This window comes from Oratosquilla oratoria, chromosome 6 (genome assembly GCF_046742065.1).
Source record: "Oratosquilla oratoria isolate Oo_2021 chromosome 6, ASM4674206v1, whole genome shotgun sequence".
Lineage (NCBI taxonomy): Eukaryota > Metazoa > Arthropoda > Malacostraca > Stomatopoda > Squillidae > Oratosquilla > Oratosquilla oratoria.
This window is the reverse complement of record NC_134782.1, coordinates 71,164,663-71,187,229: the sequence shown is the minus strand read 5'-3', so window position 1 is coordinate 71,187,229 and position 22,567 is coordinate 71,164,663. Positions and strand designations below refer to the sequence as shown.

Genomic DNA, 22,567 nt, shown 5'->3' with positions numbered 1-22,567 from the left:
TTAGAAATTATTTTCAAGAAATCCATCATATCCGGAGATGTCCCAAGAGAATGGAAGCTAGCTAACGTTACTCCCATATTCAAAAAAGGTGACAAAAAGAAACCAAATAACTATAGGCCTATAAGTTTGACTTCAATCGTAGGAAAAATAATGGAAACTATCATCAGAGATGCTATCGAATATCATTTAGAAAGTAACCGTTTGATAAATGATAGCCAGCATGGTTTCAGACGGAAACGTTCTTGCGTGACTAACTTACTCGAATTCTACAACACAGTTATCTCGAATTATGACAAAAGAAAAAATATAGATTTAATATATCTAGACTTTGCAAAAGCTTTTGATACCGTCCCACACGAAAGACTACTTACTAAATTAGCTTTGCATGGAATAAGTGGTAGCCTATTAGGTTGGACTAGTAATTGGTTGAAAGGTCGAAAACAGAGAGTTGTTTTAAATGGAAAAACTTCTGGATGGAAAAGTGTTGCAAGTGGAGTTCCTCAGAGTTCCGTTCTTGGGCCACTTCTATTCATAGTATATATAAATGATATAGACCATGGACTAAAATCTACTGTTTCCAAATTTGCTGATGATACAAAACTGTGCGGAGTGGCAAATGATCACCCAAACCAATTAGATATTCAAGAAGATTTAGATAAATTACAGCAATGGTCTGAAAAGTGGCTAATGAAATTTAACACAAGTAAATGCAAGGTAATGCACATAGGTAAAAATAACAGTAAGTACGATTACAAGTTATTTGGAAATTCGTTAACAAAAGTGGATAGTGAAAAAGATCTCGGCGTAATTATCAGTAACGACCTCAAATCATCCAAGCAGTGTATTTCAGCCTCTGAGAAAGCAAATAAGATTCTGGGATTGATTGCGCGATCTTTTGATTTCAAAAGTCCATCACTCATTAACAAGCTATATAAATCTTTAGTTCGTCCACATTTGGAATATGCTGTTTCCGTATGGTCACCGAATCTCATTAAAGACATTGACAGACTGGAAAAAGTACAACGGCGAGCCACAAAACTGATTCCAAATATAAAAAATAAATCATACGAAAATCGACTTAAGCACATGAATCTGTTTTCCCTAAAAAAGCGTAGACTCAGAGGTGACTTTATACAGGTCTTTAAGATTTTAAAGGGAATTGACATCAAAAGTGACAAAATTTTCACATTGAATGAGAATCAGACAAGAAACAATGGTCTCAAACTGTCCGGAAATAGATTCAATTTGGAAGTAGGTATTAACAACTTTGCCAACCGTGTAGTTAATGAGTGGAATAAACTTCCTGCACAGGTAGTGCAATGTAGTTCAGTTCGAAGCTTTAAGAATCATTTAGATAAATACCTAAGTAAGATGCTGTAATGATTATGATTTATGTTATATTATTTGTTTTTGTTTTGTTATAATTTGTCTGTCTGATTTTCATTTATTATTAGTTATATGTCAATTTATTATCATTTACTATTTACCTGTTTATTATTTTAACTATACCTATGCATTTATTTATGTATTTTATTTGTTATTTACATTATTATAGTTTTTATTTATTATTAATATGATTTTTTTTTTTCTTTTTTGCATCCGACCTAGATATGGATCAAAAGGTCTCCTGTCGGCATGCTCCGCCTTTGTAATCCTTTGTTACCCAATGGTTAGAAGACTGTGGTGTTGATTACTTCAAAAAATGGCCTGGAAATTCTCCAGACCTAAATCCCATTGAGCACGTATGGCATATAATTAAAAAACAGCTTCAAGATTGTGACGTCTCCACTGTAGCTCAGCTAAAAACAGAAACACAGGATATTTGGGATAATATTATTCCTCAACACGTACAAAACCTGGCAAGATGCATCCCGGCACGTTTGGAGGTCATAAAGCTTAAAGGAAAATCGCTTGGTAAATAAGGTATGTAATAAGCCATTTATAGGTCTTTAAGGAAAATTGCTTGGTAAATAAGGTATGTAATAAGCCATTTATAGGTCTTTAAATGATTATTTAAATGTCACAAGTGTTTACATTTGTGTCTCGTTAATTACGCGCCCAAACTTTTCGCAGCCACTGTATATATATATATACATATATATATATATATATATATATACATATATATGTATATATATATATACATATATATATATATATATATATACATATATATATATATATATACATATATATATATATATATACATATATATATATATATCACCCTTTAACCCCTTCCATACGGTGCCGCACACGTAGGCGTCATGGGGAGCGAGTGTATTCGCGAGGCTGCCATATCGGCGTCTTGATTATATTTATTGTAGTCGCCCCTCCATAATGACATTCTTTCTAATTCTTTTGTAATCGCATTTTCTATGGTTATCAAAATTCACGGGTGAAGAGAGAACGATCGATATAAGCGGTGACTATATTTTATGATGCGAGTATTATTACGACACGTCGTACGGCTGGCATTGGCTGCTGCCACCGAGATCTAAGTCCATGACGCCTACGTGTGCGGCACCGTATGGAAGGGGTTAAATATTATTTTTGTTACTGTATACACACTCGCACACACACACATATATATATATATATATATATGTATATATATATATTGTATATTATATTTAGCATACTGAAATAATCTTAGCATCTTTGAACTATGTTGTACAACCGCTCCTCGTTTAACGTCCTACTCGGTTAACGACAATGCAGAGTAACGACGGGATTTATGACAGACCAATATTTGTTTAACGTAAATCTCTCGAAGTTACGACGTCGTGTACGATAAGTTGGCTGAGGCAAATTTATATGATGTTATAATTGAACTTGTACGGTGGATATTAGCTGTGAGGTAAAGTGTTCTGAAGCTTAGGTCTACATTACCATCCTGCAAGCTGCAAAAACTACCTGGGGTACAGTATGTACCGGTATTGGTCAATTTTTTGTTTCGACCATGGGCACGATATACATACATACATACATATACCAAGGCTTTTGGTATATGAAGGGATATATTTTGGGTGCAATACAGCAATAGAAAATTAATTACTAATTTTGTAAATTATAATGTATCAATGTAATATGCAATTTTGTGAGCGGAAATAAAAAAAACAGATTTCGTAAGTAATAAAGTCGTGTCGGACGAATGGTATGCCATGTTTCTTATGATAGATGCTGACGTCGAAGAAATGAAAGGATGATAAATTCGTCTAACCTAAACTAAACTAACCTGTGTTTAATAAATCATTACCTGCAAATTAAATGTCATCCGGCTCGTCCTCGTTGTCGTCGTCATGAGAGACGTTGGCGGGCTTTTCAACCACTCTTTCAGCTTGCGGGGTATACAAAGTTTATGCAGCTTGAAGGAATACATGTATCTTCGCTCCATAACATTCCTTCAAGAAAATGTACCTGGCGAGGTACTATCAGAACTACCGAGGCCGTTAATGGACAGACAAGATGGCGTCCCGATCCTATGCTACTGACTTCGTTCATTAGCATATTTGCTTGTAGCAAGGTCTTTTTTATTTTCATTTCCGCCCACAAAATTGCATATTATGTTGATACATTTTAATTTACAAAATTGATAATTAATTTTCTATTGCTGTATTGCACCCATGGTCGAAACTAAAAAATACCCCGGTATTTAATATGGAATGTCAGCATACGCGGATCTGGTCATACACGGTAATTTCAGGAACCTAACCACCGCATTATTTGAGGGCTTTCTTTACTATCAAAACAGTAAATAAAGCTTTAATGTACTGTATAAAATAGGGAAAATACACAAAAATAAAGACACCTGTATTGCTGGACATTGTACATACAGTACATGTACATATATGTATACACTTTCGCTTAACCCCTTCCATACGGTGCCGCACACGTAGGCGTCATGGACTTAGATCTCGGTGGCAGCAGCCAATGCCAGCCGTACGACGTGTCGTAATAATACTCGCATCATAAAATATGGTCACCGCTTATATCGATCGTTCTCTCTTCACCCGTGAATTTTGATAACCATAGAAAATGCGATTACAAAAGAATTAGAAAGAATGTCATTATGGAGGGGCGACTACAATAAATATAATCAAGACGCCGATATGGCAGCCTCGCGAATACACTCGCTCCCCATGACGCCTACGTGTGCGGCACCGTATGGAAGGGGTTAATGACCAATTCGGTTAATGACGGCGACAGTGGTCCCAATTGTCGTCGTTAAACGAGGAGTGGTTGTATAGTATTTTTTAACCTTTTTATAATGTTATCTGATTTTCTTTGGGAAACGTAGCCTAGGCCTAAGCATACTGAATAAAATCCTATCATTTTGACCTATGATATTTGATACTGTATTTTTTAACCTTTTTATTATTTTACCATCAGACTTTCTTTAGGAAACGTATGCATACCGAATAAAATCTTATTATCTTTGAGCTACATTGTCTAATATTCATTAACTTTTTTATAATTTTCGTTAGGAAACGTAGCCTAGGCCTACGCATACTGAATAAAGTCCTATCATCTTTGACCTACAAATACTTTTTTGTTGGTTACAAGGCAAAATTAGGAAAAAAATTATTTCAAAACACATTCTTTTCGTTTACGTACTATACCGAAAATATTGTTATCAACAACAGACTAGGCATAAACAAAGTTTACTGTTACATTTTGTTAATTGCAAAACATAAAAATACAAAATGCTGTACCAAACATTTTGTCATCGATAACAGATAAGGCATAAAAAAAAGTTTTAATGTTACATTTTATTAATTGTAGAACATATAAAAATACAAAATGCAAGGCAAAATTAGGAAAAATTTATTTCAATACACATTCTTTTTGTTCACGTACTGTACTGAACATATTGTTATCGACAACAAACTAGCCTAGGCATAAAAAAAATTAGTTACATTTTATTAACTGCAAAACATATAAAATACAAAAATACAAAATGTAATGCAAAATTAGGAAACATTTTACTTGAAACAAACAAAATGAAAGAATATTTAGCTGGCTGGGATGCTTACGCTGCCGGCAGCCTGCCAAAACTATCGTACTCGTGTCTCGTGGCATGCGGAGTAATTGTGCTGCATTGCCAGGCATAACATTGCAATTCTATTACCTTATTAAATTTTAAATATCATTGACTATCTCGTGGTCGTAAAATCGATCAGTCGTAAGTCGCATAGGTCGTAAGTTGATGACTACCTATATGTATATATATATATATATTGGTGAAGCGTGGCAGGAGATTCTCTCTGAGGCATATTCTGTTAAAAACGACAGCAAAAGAATTATTGATTAGTTTTTTCCGTGAGCTCTCAAGCTTGCGAAAAGTAGATTTTTGGTAGGGGGAAAGGGAGTAAATCAGATTTCCAAAATTCATAGGAAACACAAAAGTTATAATAGACACAAAAGTATAGTACACAATAAACACAATACAAGAAATTAATACAAGAAATACAGCAAAAAACAAAATACAAGCACAACAAAATAGTTATCAAGACGTTTCGCAGATCTTTCTGCATCCTCAGTTGAAGTGAAAAGAAAGGGAAAGGGAGCATATTTTAAATGAAATGGGAAGCACGGGGAGAAGTCACCGTGTTGCAACTGGGGGAAGTCACACGCAGGACCACAAACACTGGGAGAGATCACAAGTTGGCGGAAATGGTACTCGGGGAGGTCACTCCCGGGTTCGGCGCCAATCTGCTTCTCAGTCTTTGGGAACGACGTATGGTAGGAAGTTCTTCCCTTTCGCGGGGAATGGGGAGCCTCTGGGAAGGAGAGCCCGATGCCTTGGGATTGTCCATCTGGCTCCTCCGAACAGGTTTCATGCTAGGGAGGAGGGCGAAATCATTTACCTGCCTATTAATGGCAGGTTGCAGCTCCTTTATCCATATGGCTTCCAAGATAGCCAAGCGCTGAGGGTCCTCTTCTTTTGCCACAACTTCGGTGTTTTTTACCATAGTCTCCCTATCGAGGTGGCGTCGATGCTGGGTCCAGTGGTGTTGCTTGGGTCCTCCGTGTTGCAAGTGCATGGTGATTCTTCTAGATAATGTGGTGGTCGTCCTTCCCACGTAGACGTATGGTAGGATTCTAGAAGAATCACCATGCACTTGCAACACGGAGGACCCAAGCAACACCACTGGACCCAGCATCGACGCCACCTCGATAGGGAGACTATGGTAAAAAACACCGAAGTTGTGGCAAAAGAAGAGGACCCTCAGCGCTTGGCTATCTTGGAAGCCATATGGATAAAGGAGCTGCAACCTGCCATTAATAGGCAGGTAAATGATTTCGCCCTCCTCCCTAGCATGAAACCTGTTCGGAGGAGCCAGATGGACAATCCCAAGGCATCGGGCTCTCCTTCCCAGAGGCTCCCCATTCCCCGCGAAAGGGAAGAACTTCCTACCATACGTCGTTCCCAAAGACTGAGAAGCAGATTGGCGCCGAACCCGGGAGTGACCTCCCCGAGTACCATTTCCGCCAACTTGTGATCTCTCCCAGTGTTTGTGGTCCTGCGTGTGACTTCCCCCAGTTGCAACACGGTGACTTCTCCCCGTGCTTCCCATTTCATTTAAAATATGCTCCCTTTCCCTTTCTTTTCACTTCAACTGAGGATGCAGAAAGATCTGCGAAACGTCTTGATAACTATTTTGTTGTGCTTGTATTTTGTTTTTTGCTGTATTTCTTGTATTAATTTCTTGTATTGTGTTTATTGTGTACTATACTTTTGTGTCTATTATAACTTTTGTGTTTCCTATGAATTTTGGAAATCTGATTTACTCCCTTTCCCCCTACCAAAAATCTACTTTTCGCAAGCTTGAGAGCTCACGGAAAAAACTAATCAATAATTCTTTTGCTGTCGTTTTTAACAGAATATATATATATATATATATATATATATATATAAATATATAATGTATAAGAAAATGTGGGTAAATTATGACTTTAAGAGCCTACTATTCCTATGGGAATTTAACACATGTCCAACATACGACCAAATCTAATTACAACTGGTCAGTCGGAACCAATTGCAGTCATAAGTCGACGACTACCTGTATACAGACATGACAGAATTGAATAGACACCGAGAAAAATGCAATTCTGCTCTTATTTAATGCTTAATGTTATTCAAGTTTACCTAATATGTTGTATTTACCTGGATTTATATTTCTACTTACATACAAGATTAATCAAGGATGCCACAAGCCAAAGGAGCAGTAGACCTATCAGGCATGATAGTAAAAAAAAAAAATCTACATTGGCTGGGGGTCTGGGGGCCATGGGCCTAGGCTGAGTCCCTGGGCTGAATCACTAGTAAACAAACACATGCAAGCTGTTCCCTTGATGTTGTTTTCAATATAATTCGGCCAAAATAAAATCTACCCCAGTTATCACCTTGCTATACATACATAAGCGCACCACACCACGCAATGCTACACAAAATGAATCACTTGCAGGCCAGCACAAAATAAACTGCTTACACACAGGTACAGCCGACATACAAATCACCCAAAACTTCACATCGACCAAAAATTATTCAACCACAATTTTTTTTTTTTTTTTTTTACTAACAGGATCGTTTATTACAATTGGGAATTAATGACAATAAATCGAGATCATTGTCAGGAAAAAAAAAAAAAAAACTGGAAGAATGTCATGCCTGACCTATCTGAATTTCAGTGAGGTCGTATTGTGGGTCAACATGAAGGTGGACTTAGTCAATGCAAAATATCAGAAAATCTGTCAATATTCCTTTCTACTGTTAATAGAGTGATCGTACAATTGACCAGAGAGGGGAAGATGGGCACAAAACTTCATTCAGGTTGTCCCAGGCCCTCAGAAAGAACCTTGCATCTTGTCAAAAGAAATGTTGAAGAGGATCCACGTTGCAAGGCCTCTGACATAGCAGCACAAGCTGATGTCAGTCCCAGAACAGCTGTCAGGTATATCCACATGCTGAGTTACTATGGCAGAGCTGCAAAAAGAAACCACTCCTTCATCCAGCCAATATCAAGCGCAGAAAGGATTGGGCAGTTCAGATGGTGGAGAGACCTGTGGCCTTTTGGAGCACTGTCATATTCTCTTATGAGTCACAATTCACATTATTTTTTAACAGTGGAATAGTGTGGGTCTGGAGACTGTGGTCAAGAGTTTGACCTCAAAAGACTGCAGTCAACAGTGAAACATGAGGGCATTTCAATAATGGTGTGGGACACAATTTGGAGTGATGGGCAATCAGAGGTTGTGGAGTGTCAAGGAAACATCAATTCAGGCAAATATGTTTCTATATTAAAGGAGGAACTTATTTCAATATTCTCCAGTGGTAGAATGAATAAAAATGTCTTCCTATTTATGGAAGATGGAGCTCCTTGTCACACTGCTCAAGCAACACAAAACAGGCTGAGACAAAATTGGATCAGGAAACTTCCATGGCCAAGTCAGTCCCTGGATATGAACCCTATTGAACACCTCTGGGGCATATTAGACCAACAACTTCACAAAAAGAAGAGGAAGCCATCTTCAAAGCCTGAACTCTTAGGATTACTACTGAAAACATGGCAAGAAATCCCACAAGATGATACTGGTGAACTAATCACTAGCATGCCTAGAGGGGTCCTTGCATTGAAAAAAGCAAAGGGGATGTCAACCAAGTATTAGTTATTCACATTGTGACCATTTATATGCACTTTAATTGTATCAATTGCTTGTTTGATAAATTAAACAATTTCTCTTGTCTATTCAATTCTGTCACATCATATATATATACATATATATATATATATATATATATATATATATATATATATATATATATATATATATATATATATATATATATGATGGTGGAAAATGAAGTTACGGGTCTAGTTCTGAGTTTTTTTTAGTTTATTCCTGACTGGTTTTGCTCTATGCTTCTTAAGAAGAAGCATTGAGTGAAACCGGTCAGGAATAAACTTAAAAACTCAGAACTCGACCCCTGACTTCTTTTTCCACCTTCATCAACTTGTCACAATGTCCCAGCATATATATATATATATATATATATATACATACACACACACACATACATATTTGCACAAATGAATTTACATTCTTTATGGTGAATATCCAGGTAAAAGAATATATATATATATAATATATATATATATATATATATATATATTATATATATGTGTATATATATATATATATATATATATATATATATATATATATATTATATATATATATATATATATAGCTACAATACTTGCCTAGGTAGCTGGTAAACTCACCTTGAGAGAATTGTTGTGTTTCTTCTTTAAAACCACCATTTCATTTTCCAAGTCTGAGGCCTTTGTTGTGAGTTTCATGACTTTCTCCATTTCTTCTCTCAGCTGTTGAGTCAGCCTTTCCACCTGAAAACAAATGAATGTTACTTGACATTCTTATTGACATCAAAAGCATGAATACAAGCACTGGAACCCAGTGTTTCAATTCTAAGTCCTTAAAATATGGGTATGATAATAAAAGTCCACTTCACAAGATAAAATACCTTATCTTTATTCCATACAATAAATTTGGTTAGGGGTGTACAAGTACTTAACAGTGAAAATTAATATGCCAAATTAATATGTCCAATAGCCTGGGGCTTGCTTTTTCAGAGAATTATTTCATATATCTACAAACCAAAGGCTTCTTTCTCCTTTTAACCCTTAGCATACGATGACGCAGATGTTGCCATCTTGAGGCACAAGTGGGTGCACAAGGATGCCAGTGTTGGTAACTAGATTATATTTATTTTGTAATTGTAGCTGAGTGACCCCCATATTCTGTTTACAGGCTTGTTCATGTTTTCTGTAGTTATCAACATTCAGGGTGAAAAAGAATGAGTATTACAACTTTAAACTCACTAATGCATGTATTGTAATGCACCATCTAATCATCATACATCAGGCACCCTAACACTGCTCACTCATGAGAATGTGACTTGCATTGGAGTGGTTAAGGAAGGTAGCAAGCCAAGGTATGCATCCACTCCACACCCATCCCACTCTTCATCCATCAGCCATTTGTTTTCCTTTTATCTTAAATGAAAGGTCATCCCTCTCTCCTACCCACTGTCTGGGTCAGAGGCAATGGATTTTTGCAGGTTTGTTTTCTTGTTAATTTCTGCTGTCAGATCTTTGATATGAGAACTGAAAGTCATATAGGGTGACCCTCCAAAAAACAGTCCCCAAATTTTGATAGGCCTCATTTCTTAGTTTTCTGCAAAAATTGAATGAAACTTGGGTGATAACTAGTTTATTGTGTTTAAAACATCATATCAAAACATGAAAGTCTTTGGATTTTTCTTCTTTATTTTAGAACATGTGTTTGAGATGACCTCCATTTAGCTCTGTGCATTTCTTGAGGCACAGCACAAAATTGTCCATGACGTCCTTACAAACTGACAGAGGCTCTGATCTCCTCCCTGATGGTTTTCTTGATTTCTGTGATAGTCCTGGGTCTCCCTACATACACACTGTGTTCAAGATAGCCCCAGAGAAAGAAATCTGAGGGGGTAAGTTCTGGGCTGTATGGTGCCCAGTCAAAATTGGTCTCGAGACTAATCACACAACCACCAAAGTTCTCTTTCAACCAATCTCAGGACAGGTTTGAGGTGTGAGAGCTTACTCCATCTTGCTGGAACCAGAACTTTCCCATAAGCTGCTCACTCTTGAAGGTTTTGAGGACCTCGACATACTGCTCCTTGATGACTGTCACTGTCATGCCAGATTCCTCAATGAATAATGGTCCAATGATGCCTCTGGCTGAGATTGAAGTCCATACCATGCACTTAGGGGAGTGTAGGGGCTTGGTGGCTATTTCAATGGGTCTGGAGGTCCCCCAAAAGACTTTTGCCTTTGAGTTTACCTTTCCTTCAAGATGGAAGCAAGATTTATCTGAGGTCCAACAGAGGTTAAGGCAAGTTGGGGTCTGAGCATTTTTATATGAAAGTTTTTGGGTAAGATTCAGCAGCTCAGCTTCCATCACTGTGGGTAAAGTATTCAATAGACCTATTCAAATATTTATTGATACAGAATTTGTTGTAAATGTTATAACCAGCAAAGTTACCAATTGAAACCAGGAGTGAAAATCTTGGAACCAATCCATTACTCATTTCATGGAGTAACAGGAAGTCAGTTAAAAACATTAGTTAAGACTGTCTTAATGTCATTTTGTATATAAGTGAGCACTTGCACATTCCTGTAATATTTGTAGAAGAATCTGTTTTCCTAAGAGATTCATTGATAGGGTTTGCAACTATAAGAAAAGAGGACATGATCATGTGTCTGGCTGAATTAGGGATCTTAGTAAAATCACAGTTAATCCTGTTTTTAAATCAACCAGACTTAGACCCAGTATCTGTGAAAAGAGAACCTATTGAGATAGATAGGGAAGATAACAATGCTTGATTGGATAGCAGTGGGGCAGAGTGATCTATTAAAAAACAGATAACACTAGAGGAAGAAAAAGGCGCACTTAGTGAACACAACTTGGATGTTCAAGAAATACCAAAAATTAATCAGAATTCATAAACTCCAAATGAAGCTTTAATTGTGGAAGATGGCATAATAAAGTTGACGTTACTGCACTCCAGAGCAATCAACAGAGTAGAAGTGCAGTTGAAAAGAGTCACTGTAGACTCCAAAATTTTAACCATCCCAGAATCAATTAGGATAAAAGGTTTGAAATTGGACTCGGGGATTTATAGGACACACAAGAACAAGGTAGAAATATTAGTGATTAGTACTTTGAAATGAGGAGGTGAGGAGGAGAACAGGGGTGGAAAGGGAGTTGGGAGATAGGGTTAATGAAAGAGTATTAGGATGGTTTGGACACATAGAAAGAATGAGTGAAGAAAGACTAGTAAAGGAGGTATGGAAGGCAGATGTGGAGGGAGTGAACATGAGGGGACGTCCTAGGATGAGATGGATGGGGTGAAGGGGGCTTTGGGGAAGAGGGGAATGTCTGTTGAGGAAGGATGAGAGAGGACAGAAGACAGGGGTGTATATGGAAAATGTTGTGATGCATGAGGTGGAATGGACGGGGGAATGGGGGGTGAGGTAGTGTGTGTGGGGGGACGGAGAGGGGGGGGTCGCCGATTTAATGAAGCGGCCTTGCTGTGGATGTGCTGTGTCCTGCGACACTGCTTCTGACCCAGGGCAGTGGACAGGGTGCAGGGATGACCCGTCATCTAGGAGGTGCTAAGATGGGAGGGAGGGTGGAGGGGTGTGGCGTGTTTTCGGGGATGGAATGGGTGGGAATGATTTTATGCCTTGTCCTTTTTGGCTACCTCCCTTGTAAGGGGGAAAAAGCCTTGGTATATGTATGTAGTACTTTGAATAAGAAAAGGTACACAAATAGGATGTTTTCAAGTCTGTCCAATACCCATTAAGATTTTAAACAAGTCCTGAAGAGGTGGAATCACCAATTTCATCAATCTGTTCAATTCAGGAAGAAACAGATTTGATAGAAAAATATAAGAGTCAACTAGAGCCTACTTGTTGTCCTGAGTTAGAATAAATTTTAATTGCACTGCTAGTGAAGCACAATAAAGCAATTGCTCTGCTGGGGGATGCCTTGGGCAAAACAACTGTTTAAAGACATCAGATCAAATTAAAATCAGGGACTCAACATATTCATATACCTGCCTATAGATTACCATAGTCCAAGCTAGCCACTGTAGATAAATTGATCAGTGAAATGTTATCGCAGGATGTCATAGAACCCAATCAAAGTGAATGGAACTTCCCATTGATGCTGGTGCTAATATCAGATGGTACCATATGTCTAGTTACTGACTATAGGGAACTGAATAAACAGACAATACCTGACTGACTACCATAACTGGTAATAGCATATACTTCCCATTGATTCTGGTGCCAAAATCAGATGGTACCATATGTCCAGTTACTGACTATAGGGAATTGAATAAGTAGACAATACCTGACTGACTACCATTACTGGTAATAGCACATACTTCGTAGTTTGGGAACCAAAAATCAGTATTTCAGCACTATAGATATCAAATCAGTGTTTTGGCAAATAGAGACACATGAAGATTCTGAAGACTATACAACATTTTCTACAACAATGGGACACTACGTATTCAAATGAATGCCATTTGGGTTATGTAACAGTCCATTAACTTGTATGAGATTAATGAATACAGTAATATGTGGGTTGTTAGGAAACACAGCCAGTGTACCTCTCTTGCCACTGTTAGACCTGTCAATGTTGTAGTCACCTTTTGGTCCTCACTTAACCCCTTCCATACGGTGCCGCACATGTAGGCGTCATGAGGAGCAAGTGGATTCGCGACGCTGCCATATCGGCGTCTTGATTATATTCATTGTAGTCGCCCCTGTGTTTTTACATTCTCCCTAATCTGCTCTTAATCCCATTCTCTGTGGTTTTCAAAATTCACAGGTGAAAGAGAGAACGATCGATATAAGCCACGTGACTATATTTTATGATGCGAGTATTATTACGACACGTCGTACGGCTGGCATTGGCTGCTGCCCGCGAGATTTAAGTCCCGTAGTGAAGTGGTTAAGGATATAGTAACTCACTTCTTTTAGATATAATCTTCAGTCCAGGAGAATGAAAATGTTTTTTTGTTTTTTTTGTTAATTCTTGTGCAGTATGCAAGATCCTATATGAACTTTGCAGCGAAATAATTATTTTTTTCAGTCCAACTATAACTTTACCTCCCTTCTTCCCACACTCCACATGACACCCATCTAACCCAGGTGCCTTACCTACTTTCATCATTTTCAAAACTACTTGCACCTCATCTTTTCTTATTTCTCCTCCATTTTCATCTCCCATCCCCATCTTTTTCTTAGTGCCTCATGCTGCTACCAGTGATTGAATCACTCCCTATCTTCCTCCACATTTAACAGCTCTCTAAAATACTTTGCCCATCTTCCTCTTACCACCTCCTCTTTCATTGACATCTGTCCATCTGCACCTTTTACCTTTTCTTCTCAACTTGACTCACCTCTCCTTTCTTAACTTCCTTCCAAAACATCTTTTTATTTTAAAAAATTTCTGTTCTACTCCTCCATTTAGGACTATGTAGTGGTATCCAAAAGAAGAGTAGGAAGAGTTCTGGATGTCCATGTTCTTCAAGGAGAGAGTGGGGGTATATGAGATAATTTTTTGGTGGAAGGTAACTTGAGAATGGAGAATAGGTGGAGAAAGAGGAAAATGGCAGAAGGTAGAGAGGTGCTTAGAGTAAAATGTTTAAATGAGAAGGTAAAGGAGCAGGAGTACAAGGAGAAACTGAGGTGTGGGAGGATAGAGTAGAGAAAGGGAGGTGTTTTAAGGAAGGAGTAACATGGAGTGCAAAGAGGGTATGTATATGCTATGTGGCACACGAAGAATGGGAGGGAATAGAAGGAAGTGTGGTGTGTGGTAGGTGGTGGGATGATGAAGTGAGGAAAGTAGAAGAGAAGCAAGCATTCAGGTATTGGTTGCAAAGTAGGACAAGAGAAACATATTACAGATACAAAGAAAAAAGAAGAGAAACAAAACATGATAAAAAGAGGCAAAAAGGAGAGCAGGTGTAAAGAGGTGGTGGGGTAAATCCGATTCGGCTGTCAGGCCCTGCTGTGGAGGTGATTTGTCTTGCTACAGTGCCCCTGAACAAAACAGTGTGGCAATGGACAGGGATGACCTTTCATCAACAAGGAGCTAAGACTGTAGGGACAATAAATGTGTTTTTGGATGCATGTATGATGGGTGTAGGATGGCTGCATGCTTTGACTTAGCCACTCCCTTATAAGGGGGAACGGATCTTTTGATACATAGACAGACGTATAGTATAGCAATCTGTACAGGGGGTTCATGGGAACTGGAATTGTAAATATACAGTGAACTAAATCAAAACCTTTTCTATCACTTACATTAACTTTTCCGGATTCTTTCTCCAAAAAAAGTTCCTTTTCAAGCCTTAATTTCAGCTGTTCTGTGTCTGTTAGTTTTTCTTTTATCTCACAGTTTATGTTCTCCAATTCCTTAACCTGAAGTAAGAAGAAATATTATTACAATAACATAACATACTACTATAATTGCATATAATCTAAGTCTTGCAAAACACTGGATATCAATACATTTTCCTGAAATTTATTTGCTCTAATTCTTCAAAGGAGAAGCCAATGCTTCACACCTGCTTATGCAAGACTGACAGATGAGAAAATCATCTCTCTGTTGCCCATCTGCAAAACCTGTCAACCCCCACACCTCCATCTGAAAACGCAACCCTGTGAGTCTGATACTCTATCCCTCCATCAAGCCTGAGATCACTATCAACTAAGACAAACTAAGCTTCTACCATACCAACATAGAGAAATTAGTAGTTGGACTGTGGTGAGTACATGAACAGTTATCATATAGACATGAACCAGTGCAGAAATTAATTACAGTCAAGCAATGCAGACAGAATGCATACAACTGTTTCAAGATTTGAAAAACACTTCTTTTCACCTGTTTAATAGAAGTCAAATTCTTGTGCACAGCATTGGATGCCTAATGTACAATGCATCACACTACCCACATTGACACAATGGGTCAAGGGAAATATCAGATATAGAAATAAGGATGAACCCTCAAGATTGGATTTGGTATTTACATCAGAACCCGAAATTGTGGATAAAATCAAATACAAGACACCAATTGGAAAGTGATCACATACTACTAGAACTGGAATTAAATGAAGAAACAAATATAGAAATTAACGAAAAACATAGAAACAGAAGACTAATGTATAACAAAACAGATTTTGGGAAACAGAAAATTCACTATCAACTATGACAAACTAAGCTTCCAGCATCCCAACATAGAGAAATCAGTAGTTGGACTGTGGTGAGTACATGAACAGTTATTATATAGACATGAACCAGTGCAGAAATTAATTACAGTCAAGCAATGCAGACAGAATGCATACAACTGTTTCAAGATTTGAAAAACACTTCTTTTCACCTGTTTAATAGAAGTCAAATTCTTGTGCACAGCATTGGATGCCTAATGTACAATGCATCACACTACCCATATTGACACAATGGGTCAAGGAAAATATCAGATATAGAAATAAGGATGAACCCTCAAGATTGGATTTGGTATTCACATCAGAACCCGAAATTGTGGATAAAATCAAATACAAGACACCAATTGGAAAGTGATCACATACTACTAGAACTAGAATTAAATGAAGAAACAAATATAGAAATTAACGAAAAACACAGAAACAGAAGACTAATGTACAACAAAAACAGATTTTGGGAAACACAGAAAATTGGGAAAAATTTACTAATGAAGAAACAAAGGTGGAAGAGAAATGGACAATTTGGAAGGAAATCTATAATGAAGGAGTGGATAAGTATGTACCTAGACAAAAACAGGAAAGGGTGTATATAAAATCCTGGTGTAATAAAAAGTGCAGCGAGGCAAAAGACAAGAGATAAAGCCTGGAAAAGATGGAAAAAGGAAAAAATCTGAGAAATGGAAAATATACACCAAACTAAGAAATGAATATGTAAAAATATGTAGAGAAGAAAAAAGAAATTATTACCCCATCTGGGGTATTGGTTGCGTGTTATTGTGGCGAAGTAGAATGCAGTTGATACTTTAGGGTCTATATGGGGTGCCCCTACAGACCAGAGCCACACATCATTTTGTCTGTGATAGAGGAAAACTCTGTTCATAGAGAAATGATGACACTTTTATACTATGACTGTCCCTCCGTTATGCTGTCCCCCAACCCCTTGTTACTGTCCTGTACCATTTCTCTGAATATTCCTTTACTTTTTTTGCCTACCCTGTGGTGGGGAAAGAGAATGCTGCCACCTAGTCTTTCCACTTGAATCATAAAAGGCGACAAAAAACAGGACGGGGGATGGGATTAAGAGTCCTGCTACCTGTAGCCCCAAAAGGGGACATTCCTAAAAAAGTAAAGGCATAAGAGGGTCTGGGAGTTTTCCAACCAGTACCCTAAGGTTTGGGTCTTTTAATGTGTGTAGATGTGTTACAGATGAGAGTAAAGGGGATGAGATAGACAGTATTTTGTGAGAAGAAAGATGGATATGCTGGCTTTGAGTGAAACTAAAATGAAAGGGAAGGGCAAGTGTGAGTTTGGGAGTGCAGCTGGGAGGTACTCAGGAGTGAAGAGTGGACAAGGGAAAGAAGGGGTGGCTATACTAGTAAGTGGAAAGATAAGTAAGCGGGTAGTGGAATGGAAGGAGGTTTCATCAAGGTTGATGTGGATGAAGGTGAAACTGGGAAGGGAGACGTGGGTTTTTGTAAGTGTGTATGGGCCTGGTGGTGAGAAGAGCATAGAGGAGAGGGAGGCTTTTTGGGTAGATTTAAATGAGTGCATAGAGGGATTAGGAAGAAATGTCAATGTAGTTGTATTGGGAGACCTTAATGCTAGGGTAGGAAATGAACCAATAGACAGAGTTATTGGGAAGTATGGAGTTCCAGGTAAAAATCGTAGTGGAGAGTTGATGGTGATGTGTCTTGAGAGTTGATGATAACAAATACAGTGTTTGGGAAGAAAGTCAAGCATAAGTACACATGGGAGAGGGTGGTGGATGGAAGGGTGGCAGATAGAGCATTAATGGACTATATAGTGGTGACCAGGAGTATGGTAGGAAGAGTTAAGGATGTACATGTCCTAAGGGGAGAGAGTGGGGGAATATCAGATCATTTTCTGGTGGAAGGTAATTTGAGAGTGGAGAATAGGTGGAGAAAGAGAAAAAGGACAGAAGGTAGGGAGGTACTTAGAGTAAACTGCTTATATGAGAAAAAAAAAAGAATAAGTATAAGAAGCTGAGAGAGGGGTGGGAGGAAGTAAAGGATAGAGTAGAACTAGGAGTGGAGGAGGAATGAGGATGGTTCAAGGAGGGAGTCATAAGGTGTGCAAAGATGGTGTGTGGAACAAGGAGGGCGGGATGAAATAGAAAGAAGGGTAGTGAGTGGTGGGATGAGGAAGCAAAGAAGGGTGTAGAAGAGAAGAAGCAGGTTTTCATAGTTTGGCTACAAATTAGGACAAGGGAATCGTTTACGAGGTTCAAAGTAAAAAGGGAAGTTAAGCATAAGATAAAGGAAGCAAAGAGGACATCAGATGTGAAATGGGGTAAGAGTATGACAGAAAATTTTGAAAGTAATAAAAAGATGTTTTGGAAAGGAAATTAAAAGAGGAAAAGGAGGCAAATCAAGTAGAGAAGAAAAGGTAAATGGTGCAGATGGAGAGATGATAATGGAAGAGAAGGCCGTGAGAAGAAGGTGGGCAGAGTATTTTAGGGAGTTGCTAAATGTGAAGGAGGATGGTGAGGGAAAGGTAGTTGCAGTAGGAACCGCTAAGAAAATGAGAGTGGCGAGTGAAGAAAATGGAGGAGAAATAGGGAAGGATGAAGTGAAAGCAGCTGTTAAGATGATAAGAGCAGGTAAGGCACCTGAGTTGGATGGATGCCATGCAGAATGTCTGAAGAAAGGAGGTACAGTTATGGTGGACTGGCTGGTGAGGTTATTTAATGTTTGTTTATGAGAGGGTACAATGCCAGAGGACTGGAGGAGTGCCTGTATCGTTCCGCTTTACAAGGGAATGGGGGACAAGTGTGACTGTAGTAGTTTCAGAGGGATCAGCTTGTTGAGTGTAGTTGGGAAGGCTTATGTGAGGGTCTTGATTGAGAGGATTAGGAGAAGAACAGAGGGAGTAATTGGTGAGGAACAGTGTGGGTTTAGGACAGGTCGGGATTGTGTAGATCAGATTTTTGTGGTTAGACAGATATGTGAGAAAGCTATAGGAAAAGGTAAGGATGTTTTTTGGGCTTTTATGGATCTGGAAAAGGCTTATGACAGGGTAGACAGGAAGGCAATGTGGGAGGTACTGCAGATATATGGGATAGGAGGAAAGCTGTTAAGAGCAGTCAAGAGTTTTTATGAGAGTAGTAGAGCTTGCATTAGGATTAGAAATGGAGAGAGTGAATGGTTTGAGGTAAAGGTGGGACTTCATCAGGGATGTTTTATGTCGCCCTAGCTGTTCAATCTTTACATGAATGGGGTGGTGCAAGAGGTGAATGCAAGGGTAGTGGGTCAGGGGTTGGAGATGGTTAAAGAAAATGGAGAAAAGTGGGAGATGAGCCAGTTGTTGTTTGCTGACGACACTGCGCTTATAGCAGGATCATAGGAGGGATTGAGGAAGTTAGTGACAGAGTTTGAGAAGGTGTGTGAAAGGAAACTGAAGATAAATGTGGGTAAAAGTATGGTGATGAGATGTACAAAGGGAGAGAGTGACAGCAGGCTGGAAGTGAGCATAAAGGGTGAAAGACTGGAGGAAGTGGATAGTTTTAGATACTTGGGTGTGAATGTGGCAGGAAAGGGAGGAGTGGGGGTGGAGGTAGAATGTAGATTGAGAGAAGCGAGTAAATGCCTTGGTGGATTAAAAAGTGTAATGAGAAATAGACATTTGGGAATGGATGCTAAGAGGAGGTTATATGAAGGAGTGATTGTGCCAACAGCACTGTGCGGGGCAGAAACATGGAACATAAGAGAGGAAGAGAGAAGGAGTTTGAATGTGTTTGACATGAAATGTCTGAGAAGTATGATAGGGGTTACTGGGCTTGATAGAGTGAGAAATGAGGAGTTGAGGAGGAGAACAGGGGTGGAAAGGGAGTTGGGAGGTAGGGTTGATGAAAGAGTATTGGGATGGTTTGGACACATGGAAAGAATGAGTGAAGAAAGATTAGTAAAAGAAAAATCTCAACCAGAAACAACCTCCTCAGCAAACTTGCCACCACCAGCTGGGGAACAGATCCAAACACCCTGCGACAAACAGCTTTGGCACTGTGTTACTCCACTGCAGAATATTGCGCACCAGTATGGGCCAGGTCATGCCATGCACACAAAATAGATCCAGAACTGAACAGGTCGTGTCGAATAATTACAGGTACCCTAAAACCAACGCCATTACATACTATCTACAGACTGACAGGGATTCCACCTCCCCACATTCGGCGCGAAATAATGACCAAGATAGAAAAATATAAACAACAAAATGATCCCAGGCATCCACTATACGGTCACCTTCAGGTTGGACAGAGACTGAAGTCTCGCCAAAGCTTCATGACGGTGGAGGGACTGGATCCAACCCAAGCTGTGGCCCATAGACTAAAATGTTGGCAGGAATATGACAATCTGGGCCATAACGAGGCCATACCATGCCCAAACGAGACCTTGCCCCCAGGAGCAAACCTAACCAGGAAGGACTGGGTTACCTTAAACAGAGGAAGAGCCAAGGTGGGCAAAACGAAAGAAAACAAACACAAGTGGGGATACACCAATAGCCCCCAATGTCCCTGTGGCGAAGTACAGACGATGGTCCACGTCCTCCGGGAATGTCCATTGAGTCCCCATTGCTCCGACCAAGACCTTAGGGAAGCAAATGAAACTGCCCTTATATGGACACGGTTCTGGTGCGACAAGATATGATGAGTAAAAGAAGTGTGGAAGGCAGAGGCGGAAGGAGTGAATATGAGGGGGCGTTCTAGGATGAGATGGATGGATGGGGTGAAAGGGGCATTATAAAAGACAGGAATGTCTGTGGAGGAAGGATGGGAGAGGACAGAAGATAGGGGTGAATGGAGAAGGGTTGTATATGAATGATGCTGTGATGCATGAGGGGGAGTGGGTGGGAGATGGGGGGTGAGGAAGTATGTACGAGAAGAAATTTGATGCCGCCCAAAGGATTTCTCCCCGTCTTCTCCTTTTCTGCATGAGGGGATGGAGGGGGGGTCGCCGAATTTATGAAGTGGCCTTGCTGTGGATGTGGTGTCTTGCGACACTGCTTCTGACCCAGGGCAGTGGACAGGATGCAGGGATGGCCCGTCATCCAGGAGGTGCCAAGATAAAAGGGAGGGTGGAGGGGAGTGGAATATATAGGAAATGGAATGGGTGGGACTGGTTTCTATGCCTTTTTCTTTTTGGCTACCCCCCGTGTAAGGGGGGAAAAGCCTTTGGTATATGTATGTATATGAAAGGACATAACAGACAAATGTAAGGATCAACCCAAATTATTTTATAGATACGTAAATGGCAAACTGAAAAATAAACAGGAAATACTTAAATTACGTGAAGGTAACAGAGAATACGCAGAAGATATAAAAATGGGAGATATTATAAACAATTATTTCAAATCTGTATTCACCAAAGAGGAAAAAATCTATAAAACTGTGATCAAAGAATTAAAGTATGATTTCTTCCAATGAAGAAATTAAATATTACTTAGAACGAAATAAGGAATCAAATATTAAAACTTGATGTTAACAAGTCACAAAGCCAGGATGGAGTTGCAAGCTGGATACTAAAGGAATGTAGACTAACAGAAAAAATATACAAAATAAATGAATGTTCACTCAAAGAAGGAAACCTACCAGGAGACTGGAAAAATGCCAATATAGTGCCAATATATAAGGGGGGAAATAAGGAAGACCCAACAAATTATAGACCAGTGTCCCCAACAAGTACAATAGTTAAAATTTGTGAGAGAATCATCAAAAATAGATGGACAAAATATCTGGAGGAGAATAATATACTGAACCCAAGGCAATTTGGATTCAGACAGGGATGATCATATGCAACTAATTTGATTTGTTTCTATTCAAGATTGATAGATATATTGCAATAAAGGGATGGCTGGGCAAACTGTGCCTTCCTGGACTTACAAAAGGCATTTGATAAGGTACCACACAGAAAATTGCTATATAAACTGGAAACAATAGGAGGCATACATGGAAAACTATTGAATTGGAAGAAAAATGAGAGTAGTGCTCATAGACAAATATTCAAAATGGGAAGAAATTAGCTCCAATAATGTTTGCTATATATGCAAATGACATGGATGAAGGTATTGAAAGTTACATGAACTGCTTTGCGGATGACACAAAGTTATTAAAGAGAATAAACTCTGAAATAGACTGCGACTCATTACAGAGTGATCTGAACAGTCTCAGAGTGGAGCAAGAGATAGGAGGTAGAATTCAACATCAAGAAGTGCAGTATAATTGAATTTGGGAAAAGCAAGAATAGAATATCAGGACGGTATAAAATTGACGGAAAAGAAGTAAAAAAAGTAAACTCTGAAAGGGACCTAGGAGCAATCATCACCAAAGACATGTCGCCAGATAAACATATAAATAAAATAGTTGGAGAAACATACAATTTGTTGAGATCAATGAAGGTGGCCTTAAATACCTGATTAAAAAAATATTACAAACACTGATAAGGCCAAAACTGGAATATGCAGCACTGATATGGTCACCCACTACAAAAAAGAATACAAGAACATTAGAAAGAATACAAAGAGCAACGACAAAGATGGCCCCAACACTTTCAAACCTGACAGAATTATGAAAGGAAAAGAATGCCTCAACACAGAGGACTTAATAAAGAGGGACATAGGAAAAACAAGGACAGGTAATGAAAATAAAAAAGGACACACAGAGTGATAGATATACGGAACAAATTG

At 38.8% G+C, this 22,567-nt stretch overlaps 1 protein-coding gene across 6 annotated transcripts in view; it reads right to left on the bottom strand.

The window, feature by feature from the left end:
- LOC143026596 (coiled-coil domain-containing protein 186-like) overlaps positions 1-22,567 on the bottom strand; it is a 174,697-nt gene that overhangs the window by 49,672 nt on the left and 102,458 nt on the right. For all 6 annotated transcript variants that reach the window (XM_076187269.1, XM_076187267.1, XM_076187268.1 and 3 more), the window contains exons 11-12: positions 14,952-15,068; positions 9,291-9,413 (exon numbers count right to left, since the gene is read on the bottom strand). In XM_076187269.1, the coding sequence (XP_076043384.1) occupies positions 9,291-9,413; positions 14,952-15,068 (240 nt within the window). The remainder of the gene's footprint in view (positions 1-9,290; positions 9,414-14,951; positions 15,069-22,567) is intronic.